General features: G+C 44.4%; 1 protein-coding gene across 1 annotated transcript in view; it reads right to left on the bottom strand.

The window, feature by feature from the left end:
- Nucleotides 1-2,387: 2,387 nt before the first annotated feature.
- Nucleotides 2,388-12,597, bottom strand: part of tmem117 (transmembrane protein 117) — a 30,901-nt gene continuing 20,691 nt past the window's right edge. The window contains exons 4-7 of the mRNA XM_076138816.1: nucleotides 11,280-11,377; nucleotides 9,339-9,498; nucleotides 5,969-6,098; nucleotides 2,388-5,010 (exon numbers count right to left, since the gene is read on the bottom strand). Coding sequence (XP_075994931.1) covers nucleotides 4,310-5,010; nucleotides 5,969-6,098; nucleotides 9,339-9,498; nucleotides 11,280-11,377 — 1,089 coding nt within the window. The 3' untranslated portion in view covers nucleotides 2,388-4,309. The remainder of the gene's footprint in view (nucleotides 5,011-5,968; nucleotides 6,099-9,338; nucleotides 9,499-11,279; nucleotides 11,378-12,597) is intronic.

The following is a 12,597-nucleotide window of genomic DNA, read 5'->3' as shown; positions in this document are numbered from 1 at the left end:
TGCATATTTTAAATACTTTTCACTATACATTAATTGATCCTGTGCTACCATAGGAAAACCTGACCTTTGGAGCGGATCTATCCTATCAATCAATACTTAAGTGCCTACGAACCAATCCATCTAAAAACGTTTCTGGCTCCAGACCAAATTGCATCTCTTGATAGTTAATCATGTGATAAATATTCCAGATGTTCATCTCTGAGATTAGTGTATAAATCTATTAACAAAAGCTAATTTTCCAGGGAATTGTCAAATTTCCTGGATCTGACAAAAACTGTCACACTGCCGTTTTTGTGCATTCCGACCTCAAACTGCTTTGTCAGCTCTGCATTAACCAACGTGTTTCTGAATAACAACTGGGTGACTTCTGTCCTATACTTTTCTCAATGGCTGTTCAGTCAGATGGAGATGCTGGGAGCACTGCATCTCTGAGACAGTTATTCATGCATTTTTCGCCACCTTCATACCACATTTTTCACTTGATTTGGCAAAAAAGCAATTAGAATGAAAGCTGGAGAACAGTCAGAAGATGAAAAAAAAATCAGCTCCACTGCCCCTACAGAGGAACAGGAAGGCAGACATTATTATCACAAACCCACGTCTGGGGATTTGGTCCTCCACGCCAGATGTAGGACGTGTTCAGAGATTTATCCCTGCGACGCGTTCCTCTGTACGCTATCAGAAACCTGCAGCAGGAATTAGCAATGAATTCTGTTTCACTTGCGGCCACTGGGGACAGAAGCTATCTCGGGCTCTGTGGAGGAACTGAAAGGAAACCTGTTAACTGGCTGGGACAGGCACTGATAAATTTCACAGGGTCTCCCAGAGTCACGGAGCTGTCAACAGAGAATGATGGGCCGTGCCAGCACATGATACACTGATCTAATTGGTGGATGGCTCAAAGACAGGACGAGATCCCAGCTGATGTGTGGATGTGGCTTCCTTCCCCCGGGGGATTGCTCCGCCTTATATTGAGCTGTAGATAGAAAGCTTGCATTTTTGGGCTTTTTATCCATCACTGCTAACATATCTTATCTAACTCCTCAGTCAGAAACCATCCTTAAAGCGGCGCATGATCAATCCTATTACATCCCGGAAATCATAAATATTCAGGTAATACAACATGGACATCAGGCTCCTGTACCCAAAACATTTTTGAAGCTCTTTTGCGTTGATGTGCTCGCTCACTTACTTCATGGTTCTCCCCCCCCCAAAAAAAAATCAATATCTAATTTCTCCGTCTTGGAAGAGGACTCCGTCGAACACCTAATAGTCTCTGGCAGTAAGATTTATTTTCACAGGCAAACAACAAGCCACAGTATGACCTCAGGTGTTCATATGGCTGCTTGGTTCCCAAACGGCAAGTATTTCATATCGGCCATTAAAAGAGGAAGAAAGAGTCTTTTCAGCGATGTGATGGAGTCCAACCTGTGGTATCAAATGACTTGTATCACAGCTGGGAGCATCACAGTTTTCCTTTTATGTTCAATCCAATCTGTAACTCATTTACACATACTGCTGTGCTGTAAACAAATACCACTAAGCAACATCGCATAACAGATTCAAATGGTTTCTCCTGGCGTAAATTGAGAGGCTTCTGGCAAGAGTAATTGTAATTTAAGCCGGGTGTCACTTGTATGCACAACACAGATTCAAGTGTCCTTGTGAAGATGCTATCATTATTTCTCATAAAACCCAGATTAATTAGGTCAGCAGCTGCATGAGGTTGACCTGTGCTGTTGCTTGGCAACTAAAGCCTAGGCATATAGAAAAATGTAAACTATCACTCTTCTGGCTGGGGAATTATATAACAAGATCATCTACAGTGTTATCAACTTGCACCAATGGATCCGTATGTCTTCCAAATGCTGTGTGTGAAATTTTAGCTCTCTAGCTCCTTCCTTGCCCAAGCACTTGCCACACCCGGAATTGCTACTTCCGGGTGTGGCACTTCCGGGTTTCTACTTCCTTGTCCAAGATATGGGCATTTAAAGGAATTTGGTCAAAATTGCTCCAAACTTGCACCGATGAGTCCTAGTGCCAGGGGGATGTTGTGTATGAATTTCTGTTTTGATAAGATATACCTTTTTTCGAAAATAAGACCAAAATTGAAATTTTCTCCAAACTCATGCCAAAGGATCCCAGTGCCCCCTAGAGGCTGTGTGTGGAATTTTGGCTCTCTAGCTTCTTCCTTGTCAAAGATATTGGCTATTAAGGATCATTCAGGTACATTTCAGGAAACGGTTGGTATGTTCGGGAAACTTTGAGGTATGACCAATTTCTATTTTGAAAAAGCACAATTGAACAAAGCAGCCAAAGCAGGGTAAGAAATGTGTTCATTTATTGGTAACACAAGATTCAACACATATACACAATAGTGAGCGGACATTGACTTATTAAAAAGTGAAACACAACATAATGAACAACATGAGGAAAACCTGCATTTTTAACTGAGAAACAATACATTTAAAAACACGTTAGATCCACTTCAACCCCAAACACATTCTTGCCTTTGGTGTAGTTTAATGTCTGTAACATAAAAATGCATAATTACACAACCAAGAATTTCAAACTATTTATGCAAAATTAACTGACCTCTTCACAGAATGGCCTTTGTCAAAAACCAGTGTAGTAACAAACGCCTACACACAAAGCTCATGCACACACTCACACACAAAAACATGCATTAAGAAGTATAAAACCGCCTTTAAACACACCAATGTGCATTTCTGTTTCCATGACACACAAACAAGTTGAGTGATTGCTGCTGAATCCGTATTTTCCATTTTGCTTCCTGTAACTGTGACCTAAATATTGACTGAATTGTTCAAATGAAGTCATTTCTTTCTGTTCCCTCTTTTGTGGGAAATAATTACAGTACAATAACAATATGTGTATCATTACACTGCAGCTATGACATCAACCTCCCTTAGATAGTTTGGATATTCTTTCTGCAAAATTGGATCAAAGTGATTAATGGTCACAAATGACAGCAAAATATTTTTTATGTGAAAACAGCGCAGTTAGAAGTCACACACTTTACCCATGTTGGCCTTATACTGAAATATATATATAGTATATATAATATATATATACACACATATACAGTAAACATACTGCCTGTCACTGGCAAATGATACTATGCAGTCTTCATGTTTACAGATTTGGACATAATGATCATGTGACATTATTTTAGCAGTATTCTTTCTGTAGAAGTGTCCTGAAAAGACACAAAATGATATTGTGTTAATAAGCTTTTAAAGAAAGAACTCCATCAAAAGACAGAAAAAATGCTGAAGGGGAAAAAAAAAAAGCAAAAGGCAGTGGACACTTTTAGCTCCAGCTGTAGTCGTCTTTGAATTTGGAGGAAGTTGGTGCGGTAGGAGGTTGTTTCAGAGATGTTAAGTACCAAGACAAAGAGAAGCCCTGAGCTGTGGACCAGGATCCTCCTGTGCAGCATGACGTGTGTCTGCTGAGGGGCCAAACACCTCCGACCGTCCATCTAACAGCACTGCAGTCTGGTGATTGCATCGTTATCTCTCCACCTAACAACGCCAGTAGAGTGACGAAACCATCATTTGGGTAAGACAAGAATATACACACACAAAACGTGTAAGAGAACGCGTCACAAGAGAATAAATTAAACGGATAACATTTGAGGTAACTGTTGTCCATGTGATGCAAAAGCATATCCAACGTGTCGTTCCAGCAGAGCCATGGGGACATCCTGCAGTGTTTAGTGTTTAGTGTTACAGACGGAGGAAGGTACTGTGTCTGAACGTATGAAATATCAAGGCACTACTGCAGCTGTAATTCTGTTGTGATGTAATCAAATCCACCCGATCAGGGTGTCACCACAGGAAAGACTAGGCTGATATAGGCACTAAAATACGTTAACATTGACAAAATTGACTTATGAAAATGCAAAAACCTCACAAGCACCGTGTCAATTAAGTTACGTTGAGTTTGCATTCGGTTTTTCCGTGTTGTGTTATTGGAACTGGTGCCACTTTGGAGAGATTTACAAAAAGTTTGCTTTATAAACATATATTAAAACAAGAACAAGTGCAGTAGCCGTTGAAGATTTGCTCGGTGGTCATTCATCACGTCTTTGTCCTTCTCTTCAATTCCACACTTGCTGCGTATAAAACCTCTCTGTGACAGGAAGATTACGGTGTTACAGCTCACTCCAACGCTGAATCGTTTTGGGGAAGAAAAGCAATAATTCACGACCTTGGAGAACAATCTCGAAAATCTGTCAAAGACGAGACCTCTCATCGCCGGGGCCACAGATTCCACCGGGCCGCCGTTAATCTTGCAAAGTTTCTGAAGATCGTAAGGTCAGGGAGGAGGATTCGTGATCGTCGAGGGAGACTTCGGGTTCCTCCTGCGCCGCACTGTCAATCACAATACTTGGCTGCGTCTCTTGGGTTTCTATGGAAACAAGCGAGGCAGAGTTGGTGGGGGGCGACGCTCCGAGGTGCGGCCCGTCTACTGAGAGGAGCATGGGCGTTCCCGACTGTTTCAGGCTGTCGCTCATGGTTATGTGCATCTCCTCTGGCGTCACGCCCATCTCCTTGCTGTACTCCGACGGCGACTTCCGCTTGATCCTCTCGTACGTCTTGTCTTGGCTCTTCGGGAGAGTCTCGCTGTCCTGAAAGCGCCCAAACAGCCAGACGAAGAAGCCGAAGAGGACAAACGCCGCCAAGCTTGGGATGAAAGCCAGGCACTTGACGTCCAGGCTGGCTCCCGTGTAGCGGCTGTGGAGGAACATGTCCCGCTCCACGTACGTCAGGTTGGTCTCGGGGTTCACATTGGAAGTGCGCCACTCGTAGGTGAGCGTGCTGCGGTTAAAGTACTGAAGCGTGTGCGGCTCCTCCACGGTGAAGATCTTCTCCCCGGGTCCAACGTACTGACCGTACTCGTACGGCTTGTAGAAAATCTGGTTCTTCCACATGTTCAGGTCCAGAATCAAAACCAGGAAGATGATGCCGTAGTTGAACCATTTACCTGTAGGGGAGACACATGACTGGATTTGACACAAGACGCATGAGCGGACACGGTGTAAACATGCATCCACACAGTGCTGAGATAATTAAGCAGACAGGCAGATTGATGCGTGAGGCGAGCCTATTCCAAACAAGATTTAAGAGGGCCCAGTTGCAAAGATGGATGCTCCTCCGCGTTCATTTATCAGGGATTCCTCTCACTTTGTATGCCTGGCGTATGGAGAGCGATGGACCCATTTGCAGGTGCGACTTCCTCCGTGCTATCTTCTAACGAGATCACTACATTACAATGAGACAGCCATCTCCCCAGGTTGACTGATAGCAGGCAGATGTCTCGGCAAGTATGCGCGACGCCACTCCCTTCCCCTCGCCGAGATACGCCGTTAATAAGCTTTTAGTTAAACCAATCACGTCGCGGCGGAACCATTTCCATAACACTTAATGGATGTGCGATGCATTAGGGTTAACAACCTTTAGCAAATCAGTGAGCATTTGAACAGCTTAACATTTAGCACAGGAACATTGGTTTCTGTCTTCATCGCGGTTGCTGCGGCGGCGGCATGTTCACGCGGCGGAACGAAATGGAGACGCAAGGAGAGGCGGCTGCAAATGGGAAATACGCTCCCTTGCTGAGAAGACCTTTATAGGCGCCGAGATGTGAGAGACGCCTCTCGCACAAGAGACGCACCCCAAAGGATGCGAGGAAGAGGAGGCACAGACGAGCGTTACCTGCGCGCCACAGGAGCCAGGCGTGTTTTATAAATGGTTTTGCTGTGGTTTCTATTCCAAAAAGAGAAAAGTGGGAAAACTAGAGCATAAAATAACAGATTTATTATTCAGAATACAATTTGGAAGTAGGTCGAAGTTATTTCTCCCTCACGGATATTTTTCTTTTACTTCTTCTACTTCTTGATCACTGAATCGGTTTATGGGTGAAAGAACGTTGAAGTTGCCTGTACCTGTGATATGAATGTGGTACTCCTCTTTAAAGATCGACTTGCAGACGGGGAGCTTGACCTTTACGTGCGGGGTCGACATTCCGGGAAGATTCACATCCAGGTCACCCATGAAGTGAGGGAACTCCCAGTCCTGAGAGTCACACACACACACACACACACACACACACCGAGACAGACACACAAAGACAGGAAAAAAACATTGAAAAAAGCGGAACTTTCTCAAATTTCCTTATATTTCCACTTTGCCGTTAGACTGACTGGAGTTCAAACGTTGTGATGGCAGCAGTGTGTTTACAGGCGTGTAGTATTGTGCACTCAACATGTCAAAACACATCAGTAGGAATCCCTGGATGACATTTAGAAGCTGCCCGTGCCCTGTGGAGTGACTTTAACTCTCCTCTCCTAGCGTGCTGTATTATTTGGTAAATATTTGCTTCTGTTTGAGTCGAAGTTTCTCTCACAGAAAAAACAAGCAATACGATGCATAGATTACATAAATACACTCAGTATGCGTGGCTAAAAATACCCGGTAACTCTGTGGATGAATAACACATCCAGACCTCACAGTTGATGCAGCTGTGTGAGTGTGTGTGTGTGCAGGAAAACCACTTATATTCTAAATGAAAGGATGGTTATTATGGGATACTTAAGATGAGTTCATGTCTAATGTATGGCTCTAGTTCCACCTGCCTTTAAATGAAATCTCTATCTGAATAAACAGTCAGGATAATGAAATGGGAGATTATATCATAAATCTGATTCACACTTCCTCCTCATCAGCATTTGTTCCACCTCTGACATGTTGTACGTTATGGCCGTGAAGCACTTTGCCTTGTTTGAGCCCCATGATGCCATTAGAGCCCATATTTCCTCCTAACAGCTCTTTGGGAACGGGCTGTACCTGACCGAGTATGATTCAAAATAACTTTATTAACAATACTAACTGGTAAGAGGAGGCGGCAAGAAGGGATGTGTGTGTGTGTTCCATTTACACCTGGCTAAGGTCCAAACACAACCCAGACCACACACTGCATTCAAATGGATTTTCCTGATCTGGATTCCGGTCACATTTTAGAACGATTTATAAATAAACAAACTCCAGATTTGCTTTATTCTACTGTAAATCAAACACAGGATTGATGTAATGGACCACTTTTACAGGTGGATTTTCATACATTTTGATCTTGTATAAAACGTAAAAGGAGGCATTCCCGTTCCAACTGGTGCAAACACAAAAATCTGTCGTTCTAATTACGAGCCCTGCGTATTAGAAAGCCCATAATCACAGCACAGCTCTGACTCATTTCAATCACACTGAGGAAGCTGTTTGTTTCTACTAAGCTGATTTAATCACCTTCCCAATTAGCTTTTGTCATTTCCATTACTGCAAATACTAGGTACACATAAATTCTGCTTTTTTTATTTGCTGATTTCTTTTTTTTTTCCCCCCCTCGGCTCTTGGTATTTGCACCAAACGTCTTCCTGCGTGAAATTACCACACGTCTGACTTCACTGTACTCTCCAGTGATCCAGAGGTTCCAGTGCCAATGTCGAGCGGAACAGCTTGGCGATGGCCCCCCTGATAGTAATTAAATCCTGCACTCCTCTGCCATAGTTATCTGTTACTATAGCACTAACAGGCGTGACATTTAAGCCGTGCACATCCCTCCCACCAATTAATGAGTCTCAACACGGGCTGTAAGTATGATCGGGAAGCTGGCAGAATACACCTGCATGAGCATATCAGCACATTATCCAGCGGAGCGAGCCTGCACGCGCACACAAAAGACACAGGAATCTGTCTGGGCAAACACGAGAGAGGAAAAAAGCACAATTATACACTAAAATACTGCAGGAATGAACAAAACCCCGGCTTGGACGCAAATCCAGACAGGTCACTAATTGGCTTTAATTATTCTGAGAACAAAAGTATCCCTCCATTCTCATGAAGACGAGGGCTTAACCGTGGCGTGCTGGAACGTGGAGGTGCATAAAGCTGGTGGGGAGCCGGTGGCAGGTGCATTTTTATGGAGTAACAGCGGTGGAATGTAGGGGATTGGCGCTATAGTGTGTGTGTGTGTGTGTGGGCCCAGTCAGGGTGTCGGCCAACTAATCTCATAAATAACCATAGTAAACATGCTTGCTGTACACTGTACAGAAAAATGAGAAGGGGCTCATCGTAAACAAATCCCTCAGACTGGAGAATGATATACATGAGCGGTGGGGGCTCAACTCGTGGCTTCCAGACAGGCGCAGGAAGTCACACAGACACGTCAGAATACGGAGGGTGCGCCTCGCGTCGCCTCGCATCGGTCAGGGGAAGCTGAACAAGCCGGCCGAGCTCTCTCTGCACATCTGCATAATCACAATGATTGAGTAAATGAATTAGGGGGAAAAACACACCGCTGTGTGAAGTAATTACGGGTCAGCGCAGCCACGAGCCCTCTTTAAAATAATGGATTGTTTCAATAAATAATTCGAGGAATCTATTGTGGTTTTACAGCCGTTTCATTACCAGTACCACAGGCTAATATAACAGCGCCCTTGCCAGGTTTCTGTAGAGTGGTGTATTTGTAACACTAGAATGCAACGCTAGACTCTTAAGTCTTATTTGCATAATCAACACACTAAGAAATGTATATTTAAAGTACATCGAATATTAATCTGACAAAGTGCCCTGTAGTCCACATCATACAGGCCTGGTGAAACGTGTTCATTGAGCCTTTAGAGGGTCGCATTAAAAGCAGATACATGAGCAGCTCCTGGTTCAGGCTCCTGGCAAGCCGCTTCACCAATCCTCCTACCTTCTCTCTCTCTCCCTCTCTCTTTTCTCTCCCCTTGGTTCACAGTTAAGTGGGCTTTTTTTGCCCAGACAAACATATTTGCATATTCATGAGGCACTGACACTGGCTGTATTGATGTATAGCCTCCTGTGGGATGGGAGGATGTTAGTGCGGAGAGAGAAAAAAAGGAGCAAAGGAAAAGTGAGAAAAACTCCAATCTTATGAGTCATCATTAAAAAAAATGAAGCAAGCTCACAGGGGAGAAGGGAGGAAGAAGGAGTTCATTGCTGAGATTTGGGAAAGCGGGATGAATGGATGGCGAGATGTGAAGGAGTACATAGTTTGTATACTTGTGTGTTGGAGGGGGGTTGCCTGTGCGTATTAGTGTGTGCTTTGCGTGTGTGTCCGTGCCAGCTGAGAGTGATCAAACACCTCTCTCGCTCCTCTGCCGCAGTGCTCCATTGATGAAAAGCAAAGGGAGAGAGGGAGAGAGGGAGGGCGGGAGCTGGAGAACGAAAGTAGTAGAATAAGCCAAGAAATGTCCCCCGCTCGCTCTGTTTTTAATTGGACACAGGGGAGTGGTCTACCTGCATGACAATGAGAAGGTCGAAGACCAAGATGAAGGAGGCCAGGAAGGCTCTGGAGACCTCATCGCTGGGCAGGAAGCCTCGGTTTAGGTTGTCCCAGCTGATCCAATCGGTGCTGAGGACCACAACCACCACCGACGTCAGAGTGATAAGCACCGTCCTGCAGGGGGAGGAGGAGGAGGAGAAAGAGGAGGAAGAGGATAGACTATGAATGATGCACATTAACATAGATAAATATGATCACAGATTTTCAAAGTAGACATTTAATATTGTGTATCCGGGAAGACAAACTGCTCTGCTTACTCGCCCCCGTCAAGTGGAAGTACAGATAAATCAAGCGCTCCTCAGTGTTTCCCAACTACTCAATAATGTATTGAACAACTATTTTACCTAGGATTGAAAAATGGCAACAGATAATTCTCCCAGGAAGATGAATGTGCGCCCTGTGTGTTTGTGAACGCACAGACAATGCAATTCAAATCTCCTGCTGCATACACATTTCCATGCATTTCCATATTTAAGCCGCCGTATGCAAGTTGAGCCAAAATAATTCATTTACCTGCGTGTAGTAACCGCTGTAATTTCTCTTTGTCACAGCGACTTTGAATTTAGTTTCTCATCACACTGCAGTAATTCTGGACTTACTCTTTACTGCGTGTTTTTGGAGAGAGAGAGAGAGAGGGAGGCACAGTGACAAAGGCTGGTATTATGCTCCGCTGTGTGTTTTGTCTCAATGTCACCCAGTGATTACTGTGCTGTGTGTGCAGTCCCACGCCACACACTGGCTGGCTGCATTGCAGATAGTGAACGCCAGCTCATATCCCATTTCAACTGTTAGAGAGATAAATGTTGAGGTTTTTATTTTCCCACAGCGGAGATCTTTCACTCAGCGCGGCAGAGTTTTGGCACTGTTTACAATTTGCAACGACGCCTCAGCACATATTGACGAAGACCCAGTCCATCCAAATGACACGGATATCAATCCTGCTTCAACATCCGATTTTCACGTGATGGCTCGTCAAATCCAATATTGATTACGACAGCGCGAGTCGATGCGTCCATCAGCGAGACAAAGGGCTGAAGAAAAGTCAAAGAAACACTCCGCTTGCATTCTTAATAGAAGGCCGATCAATCCTGGAGAAACCCAAACCGAGCTGTCTTTGCCGCTTGAGACCTCTGTGCTTTAAAGCTCCTATATGAGCATATCAAGCATTTCAATCATAGCATCCACTTCACTTGTCCTTCACATTCCACTTTGACCCCGGCGTGAACCTCTAAAGATGCATTTATGTCTGATTTGACTGACAGCCCTGAAACACAGTGTGAAAGAGCACCGCTGGGACCGTGGGCTCGTGTGTTCCTACATCTGAGAAGGCAACGTTGCTGCGCTGCTCTCTGCTAACAGGCGTTTCAGACATGGTTTGCCGGGGTTTGTTTGTCAGTTATTTAAGGGTCACGGTTTGTGGTACGTACGCGACAAAGGCAGCATTTGTGGCTTGGCCCGCGACCTTGCTGTGTCCATTGATTCCCCACCCTCCTATTCTCCTAATTAAAGGTGCTGACACTGAGTGAGGGAAGATTAACAAAGCTATTGACTGCGCACAACGCTGAAATGGGCTTGACTGGAATGCGTAACCGACACATAGGCACGCAAACACACATATAAACAGATTCTTAAAGGAGATGTATACTTTTTTCCACGTTGTTGATTTCTTTCAGGGGTCTATATTTGCATTTTTGGGTCTATATTCAATCCTTTAAACGCAGAAAAAAACGGAAAAACAGATTGATCCAGGGCATTTTGATGCCCTACGTTTCTGTTTCAATAGATTTTACTGCATGTCAACACAAACTCCCTCCAGTAATAGACAATAAAAACAAGGAAAAGGACACAAAAGCACAGTACCTCCCCTTTAAACCACCACGGCTGAGAAAACATACCAGAAAAGGACGATCCTGTTGTTGCCTCGTTTCCAGAACCTTCTGGGTGCTACGCCCCAGTCAGGGTAGTGCTGATCCTGGAGCATCATATCTGTCACCTGCAGAAAGCACAGGCAAGCACAGAGAAAAGGAAAAGTCATTACTGTGGCTGCTTAAAAATAGGCTATAAAAACAAACAACCAATGTATTTCTTGTTTATTTGCATTACACTTGTATTACAGTGTTTACCTGGAGTTCATTGATATAGGTTTCGGCTGATTAACAAAGGATCAACGATGAGAAATTTCACACTTAAACTTGAGTGTTGAATGACGTTAAACATTTGATCTGCGTTTGAGCATGAGTGCGTAAATCCAAACAGCCCAGCGTAGCGTCTGTCGCCGACGTTCTCATTCTGTCAAAGTTCAGCCGATGGCGTCAATCACAAAAACTCATCAAGAGCAGCTCTTCCTTTCACAGATGAGATTTTAACACTTGATTACATAAATTCACACGTCCTCTTTGTGTGAAGCGGCTGCAGAGGCAAGGTCAATTCATCAATAGGACGCCTCGCTGCAGATGCTTGTAGCTCTGGCTGGCAACGGGATTTGAACATTTCTCTGGCATCGCAGCGCGCCGCAAAAACAGACACTTCCTGTCCGCTCGCTCTAGTCAAGACACACGGCAAATTTGCTATGCAGAGAAGACACAGAGGTCATATGCAAAGCGCCGTGTTGAATTAATCAAACGTTAAAAAAAAACCTTGTGTAATATTTGGAATCAGCACTTTGCTTTGGCCCAACTTCCCCTCTCTCTCATCTCCGTTTCCCCCATTCACCTCCTCGCTCTCTCTTCCCCTTCACCCCCCTCGCGTCTCTCCTCCCCATTGTGTCTCTCCATTTCCTGCCCCCTCTTCCTCCGCAGTATGTACTGTAGAATACTAATGTGACCGGCGAGGGCGCTTGTCAAGTTGTCTGGGCTGGTGTCAGAGCTCCACCTCTCCCACCACAGGTAGGGCCGATCCCAGGGGAGCCCTCTTCTTCTTTTTATGTTCACAAATGAACAGTGGTAGGTTTCTCCTCCAATATACTCTCCCTCCTCGTTTCCTCTGACCTCCCTTAGATCATAATCATACGTTACTCTAAGGAGTTGGTAGCAGATTGAACTGGATTGGTACAGAGGGCTATTATTGTCCACCTCATAAAGGTTGAAGGGATACCACTGACCTAGAAAGGAGACAATGAGCTTCATGCGTCAATGTTTTGATCTTTTTCTTACATTTCTGCGAATCCGGCGGCATTCAAACAAACTAAGAAACGTCCAGATTTGATTCACAACA

Source organism: Genypterus blacodes, unplaced genomic scaffold, assembly GCF_046128005.1.
Source record: "Genypterus blacodes isolate CSIRO-AG114 ecotype Tasmania unplaced genomic scaffold, CSIRO-AGI_Gbla_v1 ptg000015l_1, whole genome shotgun sequence".
Lineage (NCBI taxonomy): Eukaryota > Metazoa > Chordata > Actinopteri > Ophidiiformes > Ophidiidae > Genypterus > Genypterus blacodes.
This window is presented reverse-complemented; position numbering and strand designations above follow the sequence as displayed.